At 45.4% G+C, this 15,466-nt stretch overlaps 1 protein-coding gene across 1 annotated transcript in view; it reads left to right on the top strand.

The window, feature by feature from the left end:
* Positions 1 to 663: 663 nt before the first annotated feature.
* Positions 664 to 15,466, top strand: part of LOC102574910 (potassium voltage-gated channel subfamily A member 3) — a 38,135-nt gene continuing 23,332 nt past the window's right edge. Inside the window, exon 1 of the mRNA XM_006266202.3 lies at positions 664 to 4,267. Coding sequence (XP_006266264.1) covers positions 775 to 2,499 — 1,725 coding nt within the window. The 5' untranslated portion in view covers positions 664 to 774 and the 3' untranslated portion in view covers positions 2,500 to 4,267. The remainder of the gene's footprint in view (positions 4,268 to 15,466) is intronic.

Here is a 15,466-nt window from a genome sequence, read left to right as displayed (position 1 = left end):
CATACGGGTGGCCCTTCTCCGGGCTCTCTCAAGCGGATCATACGGGTGGCCCTTCTCCGGACTCGCTCAAGTGGATCATACGGGTGGCCCTTCTCCGGGCTTTCTCAAGCTCGTCCACGTCCTCATCAAAGTGTGGCTCCCAGACCTGGACGCAGCACCCCATCACTGAGGAGATGCCAACCACCGAGAGGGACGGCTATGTCTCCATCTCGCACACCCCTGGACCAAAACTTGTGCGGGACAGGGGCACTGCCACTAGGCTCGGGGAGCCATGGCAAAGCGGGCTGGAAGGCACCTCCAGAGGCCATCAAGCGAGGCGGGATCGCCTCTCTCTATCCAGCCCCCTCCATACAAAGTCTGATCTCAACTCGGCTCAGCCCAGCCCAGCCCCGGGGCGCGGGGGGGACGCAGGAGAGCCCGGGCAGCCGCGATGCTGCTTCTGCAAGCGCTGGCAGCGTGGGCTGGAGAGGCTGCCCTCGTGCCTGTCCCTGCGGGCGGGTTCAGCACGGCGGCGCGGACAGCTCCGGGCCGGGCGGGCGGTGGCGGCGGGGCGGGGCGCGGGGCGGGGCGCGGGCGGCGCCGGGGCTGGGGGCGGATTTTTTGAGCCGAGCCTCGGCGCTTCCCAGAGCGGCGGCGGCGGCTGGAGGAGCCGGGCGGGTCCCTCTGTCTCTCCGGCGGGGCCAGGAGGAGGAGGAGGAGGAGGAGGAGGGGGCGCCGCTGCCGCCGCCCCTTCTCTCTCCCTCTGCCCCGCGCCCCGCCGCCCCCGTCACCTTTATGGACGAGCACCTGAGCCTGCTGTACTCGCCCGCCGCCTCCTCCACCAGCAGGCACCCGCGGGGAGGCAGCAGCAGCAGCCACCACAACCCGGGCTACACCGAGCAGGCGCCCCCCGACGCCCCCGAGGAAGGGCAGGAGGAAGACATGACCGTGGTGGTGGGCGGGGGCGACCCCCTGCTGGAGGAGCCCCAGCACCCCCATCCTCTGCTGGGCGGCGAGCGCTACGACCACCCCCCGGCCCACGCGCCCGTGCCCCCCGGGCACCACCCCCAGGGCGGCGGCGGGGAGCACGAGTGCTGCGAGCGAGTGGTCATCAACATCTCGGGCCTGCGCTTCGAGACCCAGCTCAAGACCCTGGCGCAGTTCCCCGAGACCCTGCTGGGAGACCCCCGCAAGAGGATGCGCTACTTCGACCCCCTGCGCAACGAGTACTTCTTCGACCGCAACCGGCCCAGCTTCGACGCCATCCTCTACTACTACCAGTCCGGGGGCCGGATTCGGCGCCCCGTCAACGTGCCCATCGACATCTTCTCGGAGGAGATCCGCTTCTACCAGCTGGGCGAGGAGGCCATGGAGAAGTTCCGGGAGGACGAGGGCTTCATCCGCGAGGAGCAAAGGCCTTTGCCCGAGAAGGAGTTTCAGCGCCAGGTGTGGCTCCTCTTTGAGTACCCAGAAAGTTCTGGGCCAGCCCGAGGCATCGCCATCGTCTCGGTCCTTGTCATTCTCATCTCTATCGTTATCTTCTGTCTGGAGACTCTGCCCGAGTTCAGGGATGACCGAGACTACGAGGGGACGGGTGGAACCTTTGGGACGGGGGGTGGCCCGTTCGCACCAGACGTCTTCACCAATTCTTCTTCCTCGGCCCCCTCCATGGTGTCATCCTTCACCGACCCCTTCTTTGTGGTGGAGACTTTGTGCATCATCTGGTTCTCTTTTGAGCTGCTTGTCCGCTTCTTCGCCTGTCCCAGCAAGGCCACCTTCTCTAAGAACATCATGAACATTATCGACATTGTGGCCATCATCCCCTATTTTATCACGCTGGGCACTGAGCTGGCAGAGAGGCAGGGTAATGGCCAGCAAGCCATGTCCCTAGCCATCCTTAGGGTCATTCGGCTGGTCAGGGTCTTCCGCATCTTCAAGCTCTCTCGGCACTCCAAGGGGCTGCAGATTCTGGGACAGACCCTCAAGGCCAGCATGAGGGAGCTTGGCTTGCTCATCTTCTTCCTCTTCATTGGAGTCATCCTCTTCTCCAGTGCTGTCTACTTTGCAGAGGCTGACGATCCCAGCTCAGGATTCAGCAGCATCCCCGACGCCTTCTGGTGGGCAGTGGTGACCATGACCACAGTGGGCTATGGGGACATGCACCCAATCACCATTGGGGGAAAGATTGTGGGGTCGCTCTGTGCCATTGCCGGGGTGCTAACCATTGCTCTTCCTGTGCCTGTGATAGTCTCCAATTTCAACTACTTTTACCATCGGGAGACTGAAGGCGAGGAGCAAGCCCAGTATATGCATGTAGGGAGCTGTCAGCACCTCTCGTCTACTGAGGAGATGAAGAAGGCTCGCAGCAATTCCACCCTGAGCAAGTCAGAGTACATGGTGATAGAGGAGGGAGGAATCAACCACAGTGCATTCAAACAGGCTGCTTTTAAGACGGGCAACTGCACAACTACAAACAATCCCAACTGTGTGAACATCAAAAAGATCTTTACAGATGTTTAAAAAAATCCGAGGATGTGTATAAAAACAAAAATAATAATGCAAAGTGACTGTGTTATCAGTATTGTGTGGAACATGCACCATCGTCGGTCTGTGTGTGCACCCTTGTTTTATACATTTATTTTTTCAGATGATTCCTTTTTAAGATCAAAGAAAGGGATTTAAGAATCAGAAGAAAAGAGAATGGGAAGGAAAAAAGGACCTAGAGAAGAACACGCTCCCGGTTGAAACAGGTGTTTGTTCTGCAACATGTTGCAGGGCTGCTTCTGGGTTTTGGTTTTTGTTTTTGGAGGGGGGAGCAGCTTGCCGTTTCTGCTTTTTTTTCTTCTTATTTTTGCAGCGAGGCAGTGTGTAGCCGATTCTCCTTTCCCACCACATACACGCACTTGTTGGAATGAAAACTATGAATCGGAAGGGGAGAAAATAAAATCATGTAGCAGAGCATATTTGGAAGGAAATGACCATTTAATTTTGCAAACTGTCTCTGCTACCACACTGTTAAGTGATGCTTAATATTGAAACGTAGTGTGTGTCATTTACAGGCACATTCTTGATTTCTTTTTCTCCCCAGATAAATTTGTTCAGAGACCAAACGTAAGCATTTTTGATTTAACCAGAAAAAAACATGCTAGTTTCCTATTGCTAATTCCTTTCCCTTGCAATCCGATGGGATTGTTTCACGCAACCTGAAATTGCTGGTTGCATGATGTTGTAGAGGAAATGTTTCCTACCAAATCGCAAAGATTAACAATTGAGTTACTGAACAGTATCCTGAGAGTTTGTGCATCCTATGATGTCTATGCAAATTAGTGATTGTTAGTCTCCCATTAAATCAGTAACGGTCTCTTTGCAGTGACTGTGCAGCCTCAAACAAAACCCATCAACCTAGAAACAAAGGGGATATTTTCGCCTATTTGGCTATTTGCAATGCATTTGAGATAAGCGTCTGCATCTATCACAAGAAGATTAAAGTGGCAAACACGCCTTCCAGCGGAAGTTACTAATTCGGATCTGAGTGATACAGTTTCCATAGCAACCCTGGTTTCCTGGGAAACCCCAAAAGGTTGTCATGGCATCCCTCCTCCCATCCCCTTCCTATCCTGTGCTGTTTCCACAGTAACCCTTCCAGATGGTTCCAACTTCTGTGATTTCACAGAAAACCCGCTGCTCTGATAAACTGAACACACATACATACATTGAGAGAGTTAATCCCACAGAGATTTGGGTGTAAAAGCTAGTCCTTCTCCTAGATGCACAGTTTTTTTAGATCTGAAATATTCTTGAAGTCCTGGTACATGCTGAATTGAGAAGCAAAACGATGATATTTAATGGTGCTGCACATGTGCTGAACATAACACCTGTTCATAGGCAAGCACAACAAATCTCCAAATCGCCCTCGCAGTCGATATCTGATCAATGAAACTGAAAATTGATTCTCTTTGTGCAAATGTATACATCTGCTCAGCAGTTCTAGCAAGGCGATCTCGTCTCTGCACCTTACAGAACAAATCATATTTAAACTTACGGTACATGACCTAGATTTTTCAAAAGCCTCCCTCCAAATCCAAACAGCGATTGTACTTTCAAGCGCATATGGCACCGAACAGCCAGACAGGACACTAATGAAAAAGGATGCCAGTCTAATGAAACAGGGGGAGAAATACAGATAACCTATAAAGATCAGGGGGAAAAGTAACCAAAACTGAGGGGAAAATATGCCTGCCTCGTCTTATTCACACATCAGGGGCTGCGGAGCATCAGACAGGATCAGGTGAGCTATGCAATGTGGAGAAAACAGTTAATGAATCTTAAGAGGTCATTGTTCTTTGAGAGAGAGACTTCATATTTTGACTTTGACTGTTTGGATGGCACGCAGTACGCCCCTTAGGAGCATGCACAATAGGAAACCTGCACTAATTTCTCTAAATCCCTTGATTTTCTTTCATATTAAAAGTATGGTCTTTATTTTGATTTCATATTGTTTGAGTTAAATAGCAGGCATTTCCTTTAAATAGCAGTATGCTTCTTTGTTGTAGAATGAAGCAACAATTCAGCCTTCAGGATCATTCACCAATCAGGTGCCAAAAGGATCATTTCCACAGTGTGTCAGTACTTTGTCTCAAGATTTTTTTTTAACAGGAAAATAAAATGACAGTCTTTTCTTCTCTGCAAGTCTGAGTATCAGCATTTTGAGTCTAATATAAACATCTGCTTAAATCCCATTGAAATTGGTGCTTTGCTGAATTGTGAAGGACTTACGCACATGCTGAAATGCTTGGCCAAATTAGAGCAATTGGTCTTATTGTCATTTAGAACAAGAAAAATATAGGGAAGTGATGGAACAGATGGTTTTTAATAAGCAACTCCATCATTTAATTTTAATTATACAAGTGCAGAATTTTCTTAGAGTTGTAACATGTGGTTTTATTATTCAAGATTTTGGGGATGGAATCTCGGCCACATTGAAGTCAATGAGTACTTGGCCATTGTTTTCAGTGGAGCTGGGATTTCATCCATGATCCACAAGTTGTGTTTGATTCTGATTCCACTTAATATTTACCCCCTTTATCTCATTCTCTCCCTGGTTTTCAACATCAAGTAGAAGTTTTATTAGCTAAACACAGAGAAATACATTGGGTTCTATGTTCAATTAGATGAAAATGGATGTAACTTCAATAGAACTATATTCTTTTGCCCCAGTTGGTTAGTTAATGTTTGTGAAGTGGTTAGATACAGTACTGAATAGGGATGGTACGGTAGTAACTAGAAATATATTACTGCCTCCTTCTGGCTAGTTTTTTGGGGGGGAACAGAAATTTTGAGCCTCCGTCTTTTTTCTTTCAGTACTTTTATAAACTGTTTTATCGTTCATGCAAACACGTCATCTATTCATCACTTTTCTAGATATCTCCCTGATATGCTTCTCATCTCATGAAGACCATTCAGAGTTCCTTGTTTTCTGTTAAGAATTTATGAGGAATTCTCAATACAGATTTTGACATGTTATTTTCATTGGTATCAAAGATTTTATTCACCCAAATTTTTAAAAGGAGGATTATAGTACGAAAACAATGGAAATACACTGTCCATTTACTTCCACTGAGAGCACTATAGATCCACAGATGAATGCTGAATTTGAATTATTTCAGTGTCAACATGTTTAGATATGTGAAAACAACATAGTAGTATGAAGATGACACTTAACCCCAAATATCCCAAGGTATCCATATTTTTTCATGAAAAAGGCAGAAAGTCTTAGTAATAATTATGAATTTCATGATACTTCTTTGCCATATTTTGTGTGTGGATGATAGCAAAATAACTTGAAAACTGGATTGTATTGACAAGGTGATGTCCCTGGAAGGCTGCAATGTTAATCCACTGCAGTAAAAGAAACCATTCCCCAGATACAGAATGGTACAACTGACAAAGCAGGTCTGACAGCCAGCAAAATCACTGCTGCTCTCCTTCTAAAATATAAAATGCATAGACAAAATGTTAAAAGCAGATAAGTGGGATGAGACTAGGGACAGACAGAAATTTTCTTTATGGTCTACCTGCTTGCAAATGACCTTTCCCTCCACTTCATATCTGTGAGTTTGACTCATTCAAGAACAGGTACTATATCTCTAGAACTTGATCTGCTCTGTTGCATGTTCTGAAGGTTAGTTTTTTCATTAGTTCTTGAGAGCATTCCTTTAGGGGCTGGAGATGGTGTTTCCACTGATGAAGGATTATTCTTTTTGCAACCCGCTAGCTTTCTGTAATCCATTTTTATCTCCTACCTTGTAATGTGCTCTGCCTAGTGTATCACTTACGGGCCCTTGACAGTAATTTTTTAGTTAAAAATGAACCTCATTCTTTGCAGCATGTTAAATTAGAATGTTTATAATGTGCTTAAAGAGAGCACTGTACAAGATTAGCATTTTCTGTTCTGCTTCATGTAAATTATCTGGCAGTTTAGCAAAAGGCATCTTCTAGGGGGGAGTGCCTAGTGTCATATACCATGATATTAAGTGGAGAAAACATTGTTAATGAAAGGTCATGGCATGTATCTAAGATCTGCCACAGCAGAGCAGTGTAGGCAGCAAATGTTTATGTGTAGTACAGGCAGTTACCTTCAATGCCTGTTTTGTGTATGTACAATGTGGCACAGTTGCCATTGCAGTAGGAACAATAACTTGTGAGTTCCCTGACATCTGTTCTTTTTGAAATCTCCACCTTCTCACAGGGCCTCTGTCCTTCACACCTGTCAGCAGGGAGATGAAGTGACATTCACTTGTCTCTTAGAAGGACGCAGATCAGGAACAGGCAGTTCCCACCACAGGGAACAAAACCTGCACTGCTTTGCTTGCAGCCTGATTGTTTGGGCTTCCAGAGTCTCAGTCTCCCAAATGCTTTTTTAGATTCAGAGTTTCAGAGTTTGTACAGGGGCATTCCCATCTCCAGGACATTTACTAATGGTATTTTTATGGGGGACAGAGGAGGAATGAGGGGGGACTATGTATCCTAAGGGTTTGATCTAACTTCCATTAAAGTTTATGCAGGACTTTCCTGCTCAGTGTTTCCATCACAGAACAGGGTGATGTGCAAATCTCAGTGGTTGCAAACCACCCACATAGCCAGCCATGAGAGAGGCTGTATGGAGGCGTATTATAAACTGTTGTGGCCATCAGGTCTAGCATTCATAGCAGGGTCCTTGTTGCTATCTGCTTTTCTGGCCATCATTCCTACAAGGCTATGTATGCTGGTCAGAAGATTTTGGAGGTAGCTGTGAACAGATCCTTTGATCCTGCTTGGAGCTGTATCTTTACTTAGCCAGTCCCGTATGTAAGGGAAGCTTGCATACTTTCTACCATGACTGCTAGAAAGATGATGAAGATTCCTCATTCCAGTCCGGATGGCAAGTCTGTAGTAGTCGTGCCAGTCTTCTACAGACACAAATGTTCCTTTTCTTCTTTTATGTACCATGCCCTCAATCTCATCCTCCTTTTTCCGTTTCATCCTTTATTCACAGAATTCCTTCCTCTCCCCCACTTGTAATCCAAGTGCCCTCGAGAGACATACAATTTCATTTTTGTAACGTATGCCAAAACAGTTCCGCTCCTTTTTTTCTAATATGCCTTGTGCCTGCCACTTGTTGGATCACTTGTATGCTGTATCCTTTTTCTCCTACCTAGTATCTGATTTTAGACTTTTTATATGGTAAATTCTTTGAAGCAGGGCCTGCTTGTCCTTAAATGTTTATACAGCTCCTAGCACAAGAGAGCCTGGTTTGGGACTCTGGGACAGAACTAGGATATATGTAGATTATGGCAATAACAATAGTAGTGCATATAGGATTCAATAAGGTCTGGAAAGCATAGCTGGTCAGCTTATTCCAAAAAAGGGTAGACTTTCTCTATAGACAATCATTGTAGTAATAACAATGCCCAGATCATAGAATCATAAAATCACAGTAAGTGAGGGGTGGAAGGGACCTCAGGAGGTCATCCAGTCCAACCCCCTGCTCAAAGCAGGACTAGGAACAACTATATCATCACAGCCAAGGCTTTGTCTAGTTGGGTCCAAAAAAACCCCTCCAGGGATCGAGATTCCACAGCCCCTCTAAGGAACCTGTTCCAGTGCTTTCCTACCTACCTAGTGAAAGAGTTTTCCCTAATATCTAACCTTATCCTCCCTATATGATCTGATATGGTATGTCTTATCAGGGGGTGTGCCTTCGTGTGCAAATAATGTGACAATAAACTGCAGAGCAATATGTGCCACAGTAAATTAGTCCTGGGCACAACATCTACATGTGCACCCAGGAGAGCAGCAAATTAAGCCAGGGAGGAGCAGCTGATGCTAGGGCAGCTCCTGCCCTGTGCTGCCCCCACACCCCCACCCTGCAGCAGCTAGGGGGAACTCCAGACTCCATTTGCAGTGCAGCCCAGGATCTGGGGGGCAGCCCCAAGCTGTCAAGGGGCATAGAGAGTTAGGCCCGGGCAGTGGGTGGCTGCATTGTGGAGCAGAGGAGCTGGCTGAACCACAAGGTTCCTGCAGCTGCCAAGCCATGTGGCTAGGCAGCAGGCAGGAGTGTGGCCCCCTGCTGGCTGATCTGGTCAGGCACAATTTACACCCGGGTCAGCATCTACACGTGCAATGCTGCATAGTAAATAACTCCGCAGTAGGACAGTATTTGTATTTATAAGTACTACTCAGCTGCGGAGTTTATTAGTTTCCTGTGGCTTAATGGCACTGCATGTGTAGACATGAAACATTTACTGCAGGGCTAATTAGGTAACTGCAGTAAATGTCTCATATGTAGATGCACCCAGGAAATCCCAAAGTGCTGTCTGAAGGAGGTCAGTATCATTATCCCCTTTTTGTAGCTGGGAAAACCAAAGTACAGAAAGAGGAAAGGAATTGCTTCAGGTCACAGCTAGTGGCAGAGGAAGGGGCAGAACCCAGTTCCTAAATCCTAATCCCAGCTGTTATCCACAGGCACACAATGCCTCACAATTTAGATCTCTTCCTTGGTGGAGGGCCTTGGGATGCAGGCAACATTAACAGGTGTAATTGTTTTTTATAGAAGGACAAAGCACCTGAAAATACTAACTAAATATGTAACTTTGTCTAAAAGATACACATGCTTAAGACTAGTGGTTTTTAAGGAAGTGTCTTCTCTATTATTGCTATAGAACTAGATGAGTACTGTAAGACACCATGTATGGGCGTTAGTATTTTAGTGAAATCTTTTAAATGCTAGCATTGAGTCACCTTTCTGCCAAGTTTTTAAAATATGTATGAGTCTTTTTGTGTACACACTGAGCCAAATCCTTGTCCCATTGAAGGGTAATAAGATTTTTACAAGTGACCAAAACAGAGCTTGGTTGAAAATGTATTCAAGCATATCAGAGTAGAAATGGGATAGTGTTTTTCTCATAACTCCTTAATGAAGCAGAAAAGGCATCATTATATATATTGTAGTTGAGATTGAGGCTCCATGTGTTAGGCACTGTATACCGAATCCCTGCACAGAGGCTATAACTAAACAGGAAAGTTGGAACATAGGCAGAGAGAGGACCGCAGTACTGTATAAAAAGCGAAAGCTAATATGATTGAAATAGTGAGACAGTGAAAAGGAACAGACCAATCTGTTGCCATTTCTTGTTGCTGTGCCAGATTCTTTCCTCTGACATGGGGCCATAGAGATGGTAGATCTGACCATCTGGGCAGTCTTCCTTGTGAGCAGGTGTTTTGCTCTGGTGTAGACCTATGAAAAGAGATAGCAGAGGAAAGTGTGCAGCCAGAGTGCCATTGCACTGTAACAATTCACCTGCCAAGAAGTAGGCCCAGCATAAAACTTATTTTGCAAAGGGGAAATCTCAAGCAGCTTGCTGGGTACTGTTGAGCATCTGTGGTATTGTATTTATATTACACCAGTCTGATACAAACAGTTTTTTGAAGTCAGAAACTTGGAAATGAGTTCTTTTGGGTTCTTTCCACTGTACCATTTATTTACAAGCTCACAGTTACCCTGGAAACAACTGTAGGTTGGGATTTTATCTGTCTTGGCTTTGATGGGAACACTTTTTGGAGAGTGTGCACAATGGCCAATTAAATATGCAGTGCTGTTTGTTTTTTTTTAATCTGTGAAAAGAAATAACCCCCACAGAATACATGGTAGGTTCTACAGTTAGGCAGTTTGTTAGTAATTAATGTTCTGTATTGGTGGATAATTTATACTCAGTGTAAATTGGGAAAATAGATTGGTTGCTGTGACAAAATGTTGCTTGAAGAGCTTAGGTAGTATTTGCTACCAAAGACAAGGAAAGTAAGATGCATTGAAGATGATATATCTTCACAGCTGTCATTGGGGTTAAGGTCTTGGGGGAATGGCGAGTGATGACATGTTGTCTCTCTTCTTACAGAGACAACACAGTCTCAAGAATTAGCTCTTGGGTAGTCAGAAGCAGAGAGATTGTGTTGACGCGGGGGCATGCGGACTTGTGTGGGAAAGTCACTTTCCTCCATGGAGAGTCCAGGAAGAAAGCAGCAGGTGCCTTACTGTATACCTCTGGAAGAATTGGGGTAAGCTGGATGTGAATCTCTTTCCTGACCCTCACCCTCCAAAGAAGGGAGGATTGAGTGGGGAAAATTGTTGGTGACAAACTCCTTCTCTTTCTGGGAAGAGGTGATAATTGGTGGGGTGGTAGGAAATCCAACTTTGAAATCCCAAACTGTCCCAAGCCTGGGGAGCTTATTGAGTTAGTCTAGCTAAGACAAGCTGGTGTCTATAGTGAGCGGTACTTATAGAAGTGGTACAGCTATCATCACATCTAGGTGCTTTCAGTTCTCTAGTTGGACAACCAGGTAGCCACTCATGGCTGGGTTGACTGTGAGGGACATTTCAAAGATTTCACAGACATTAGGGCTGGAAGGGACTTTGCAAGATCATCAGGTCCAGCCCCCTGCCCAAGGGGCAGTAAGTCAGCTGAGGTCAGATCACCCCAGCAAGATAAGCATCAGGCGTTTCTTAAAGGTATCCAGAGTAAATGCATTCTTTGGCACAAGGTAAGAGTGAGGTATGAATTCAGGTTTCTGGATCTGTAGAAGTCACCTTAATTATGTTCTGCTACAACCTGCATGAGAAATTATGCAGTGGCTTTTGGATATGTTATATCTTTGATATCCCTAGCATCCATAAGCCTAAATGTATACATCAGAGTGACATTGCCTTTTCCTTCTCTGTCTCCTCACCCTTTGCTGGTGTCATGTATTCAATTTAGCACTTACTAAGTGCAGTTAAAACACAAACAGAAGCATGTTCAAGCAATTTAGCTCTTTTAAAATGCCCTTGTGGCTTTGCAGAGCTGTTCCCTTTCAGGCCAAGGTTACATACTAACTTTAACAGGTCACTATATTCCAATGATCTGCAACTGCGCAAGTGAAGTGTGACACCACCCTCCGTTTAACTGTTTACAGTAATCTATTTAAAGTCCTTACTGTTAGATTCATATCTTCAGCTGTTTATATTGCCCAGTGACTTGACTGAAGCTATGATAATACGCACGTTTGAGGATCAGGCCTTTACAGGTCATTTCTGAAACAAGTTCTTCTACTAGCAGCTGTTCAGCTGCTCTCATTTCTCCAACTGAGAGCAGAAGCATGATAAACTTTCTTCCACATTGATAGAAACCCACCTTCCAACCCATTTAGCTGGGCAGCAGAGCATCCTGCTGCCTGTGGGTTTCTGGCTGTGTGCATGGTCACAGAGCTTAGAGAAAAAGTGTCTTTTTATTTAAAGAGATTAAGAAATTATATCTGTATGAACCAAAGCGGATGTCAAATGAATAAAGGAGCAGTTGGGCCTTGAAGATGAGAGGTGACTTGTTTATTAACTCCTGATTACAGTCTGTATGGAGTTTTCCATGGCAATGCCATGGAGAGGTGGAGGAGTTTGATTAGGACAGTACAAGAAAAGGAGGAGACTGGATCACTGATCGTACCTGCCCTCGCATGCGTATCTGTACATAATGTTAAATGCAGGTGAGGTTTCTGTTACCAAGGAGCTTCCAGGCAGAAAATCCACCTGAAAGTCACTCCAAACTGACTGCCATCTCCTCTTTGCTAGAACAGCTACAAAGAAACCAGCATCTTTCAGAAATGGACCAAGGGGTCTGAGAGTATGTGTTGGTTCTTTGTGTTCCTAGCAACCTTCATTGACAAGGCACCACTAGCCGATGCAACAGAAAGCCTGAGGGAAGACAAGACAAGTGGTACTTTTCCTGACCTCTGATGCAAGGGGCTGGGGTTTTTTTTGTGAATTTGTAAGCTGGCTGTGACTCTCTGATGTAGGGACCAGTTTTGTATTAGAGTTAGCCTCTAGGCTGCTTTGATTTATAGCAATTGCTTATGGCTCCCATCTGTCACCCAGGGAGTGCTAGAGTGCTGTATTTGAGGTTTGCTAGGCATGCCCTTATCCCAGAGACTGCATGTTGGTAACAGGGTAATTTAGAAGGGAGGGCAGGGACATTATTTTCAGCTAGGAACATCTAACTACCTTGTGGCATAAAGGAGCTGGTAAGGAGAGAGAATTTGGTTCATAAATATTCACATATGTTACATAATGGGGCCAAATTCAGCTCTCACTTACATCAGTGTACATCTGCTTGGTTACTGAGCAAAATTTGGCCCCAAACTGTAGGTGACTGGTAGGGGAGGCATGGGATGGGGGGGCACGTGCCCCCCCGCCAGAGCCATCCCCACTGCCGATGCCAGCAGCAGCATCTGCAGGTGCTTGCCAGCTCTGTCTCCACTGGCAGCATCTGCAGGTGCTCAACAGCTCCGTCTAGCAGTGCCTGCAGGTGCTTGCCAGCCCCGTCCCTGCTGCCACCGCCACTGCTGGCTTCTGCAGGTGGCCCCCCAGACTCAGAAGGCATCAGTCGCCCATGCCCTGAACACATAAAATAAGCAGCTCTTCCAGGCTTGAGCTGGTACATACTAAACCTGGACTTTACCATTTGTACTGTGTTCACTGCACAGGAAGATTAGTAATATGGTAACAGTATATATAAAAAAAATACTGACGCTATGGGGATTTCATTTTGACTGTATCAGGACTACAATACTACTGTTTTTTGTCAGTTGGTTAAATTAATTTGTACTTTTGCTCATTAGAAAATATACCCTCTTGCAGCAGACTTAAGGCATTAAGTTCATGTGCCTCTTCTTTTCACTGAAGCCATTTTATCCCTGCTGCTGGAAGTACAGGAACTGGTGTAGTGTGGGCACTAAGCGCATGGGTGACTGCCCAGCGGTCATAAGCTCGAGGCCATAGCAGAAGTTCTCATGGCGCAGTCCCATCAGGTTCCAACAAATCTGTGGATTCTGCTAAATACCTTGTCACATGAGAACCTGAAAAGGGAAAGAAAGGCTGGCAGTATAGGGAAAAATACAGCCAAAACTGCTTTGTTGAAAAATACTTCATATTAATTCCGCTGTGACTCTTTGGTTAGACCTTCTATAAGCAAAATGCTGTTTTACAAGATCCACAAGTTTCATGAATCCATCTGTGTCACATCAACACATAGTTCTTGCCTTTGCATTTCTGAGTAAGCCCCGCAGTAGAACATTGACAAACATTCATGCATGAAAATCCCCTCAGGGCTCTGTCATTTTTTCTCTTTTATTATAAACTGAGACATGTTCAAGTAAATTAAAACCTGTCTTGTATCAGGCTGAGCTGAAGCAAGCTTTGGCTTTTAGTTTGTCACTGGTTTTATGTGGCTAATTTCTCACCCATTGCTGCTTCCCTACTAATTTTTAATTTGAATAATCCTTGTGAGACAACACTTAGAAACTTAAATCCAAAGGCTTAAACTGACTACACAGAACTTTGCACAGATGCTTTTTTAAAAAACATATGTCCTTTTCCTTAAGGATTTGCAGTTCAGGTGTTTCTCAATGGGTTCTGTAAGCATGTGTGCACACATATGTACAGTGCATATACGTATGTTTGTACCTAGGCACACATCTGTGCATTGTATTTCTACACTTATTACACTAATTTTTAGCCTCTTTGTGCATATGGTAATATTTGAATAGTGAGAATGTATTTAGATTTGGAGTTGTTATTACTATGAAAGAAAATGAGAGCCTGCTTGATTTTGGCAGGCAGACATAGGTGTTAGGAATAGTCACTTCAGAACAGAACAATAAGAGTCTGTCTAGTCTTATTTCTGACAGTGGCCAGTAGCAGATGTTTCTTACACTTCCTGTAAAGTGTCATAGAGAACATTTATAGACTCTGTCTGGATCTTAAATAGTTTGTGCCAATCCCTTGCTGAAATCTCCAAACACAATTTTTAAATTGAACCCTCTCATCGGCTGCTTATAAATGTAGGTTTATATTAGTGATCAGCTCACGGTGCTATTTTCTCAACAGATTTACCACCAGAAGTTTTAGGACCAGCTCCCTTATACCTAAAGGGTCAACTTCCACCCATGGTGATGGAAGTAGATGAAAGCCCTAATCCTGCAGCTGATTGTCTCTGTGAATAGAGCTCCCTGCAGCAATGCATCCACATGCAAGGTCACTCCCTCAGGCTGTAATAAAGAGCACACCAACCACCCATGCAGGATTAACAACTGCATCCTGAAATATAGCCTGGAAATCATAGAATTCCTGTGAATCTTCTGCTGTTGCAATGAGTACCTGGAATATGTAGTTCAATATAGGCTCAATCCCACATAATTGAAATTAGTGAGTAGGGACCTTCTGAATTCACGGTGGAAGCAGAGTGCACGGTGGCTGCTTTAATCTTGCATCTTCCCCTACACACACCTTATTACTCGCATCCCCACTTTCTGCTGATTAGCGGAGGACCCCACCGCTCCCTCCTGATCAGCAGGGAAGCTAAAAGCACACTTTTAAACATGGCACTGTTTTCACCTGCCTACCAGTCAGCAGCAAACAGCAGGGGTCGTCTGGGGCCCCTCCGCCAAATTAAGGTGGGAGGCAACAACAGTGTCATATTTAAAACTGCAGTTTTCACCTCCCCGCTGATCAGGAGTGGGTCGCAAGCAGGGCCCTGCCACCATGGGGGTGGGGATAGGGGGGTAGGGACCGCGGGGAACCTGCAAGGTTAAAGGAGCCATAGAGCACCCCAGTTTCACCATAAATTCGGTAGGTCCCTTTCAGTGCGTCTTCTTCGACTGACTTCAATAGGAGCAGAATCAAGCCCTATGCTTAAGTTACAAAGCAATGCTGCCTTATGAATGCCAGGCTGGGGGAATTTTGACCCCTTACATATAAAGGAATCAATCCTAACATTTCAGCTGTGCCATTATCTTGCTAGGTAACCATGGACAAATCCCCTCACCTCTCTGTGCCTCAGTTCCCTATCTGTAAAGCACTTTCCTCTATAAAGTGTTATGAAAGCTATCAATGAAAAGTACTCGTTAACCTAAGGATGGGTGAGGC

Source organism: Alligator mississippiensis, chromosome 14 (assembly GCF_030867095.1).
Source record: "Alligator mississippiensis isolate rAllMis1 chromosome 14, rAllMis1, whole genome shotgun sequence".
Classification (NCBI taxonomy): domain Eukaryota; kingdom Metazoa; phylum Chordata; order Crocodylia; family Alligatoridae; genus Alligator; species Alligator mississippiensis.
The sequence above is the reverse complement of the archived record's forward strand: the minus strand, read 5'-3'. Positions and strand labels throughout refer to the sequence as shown.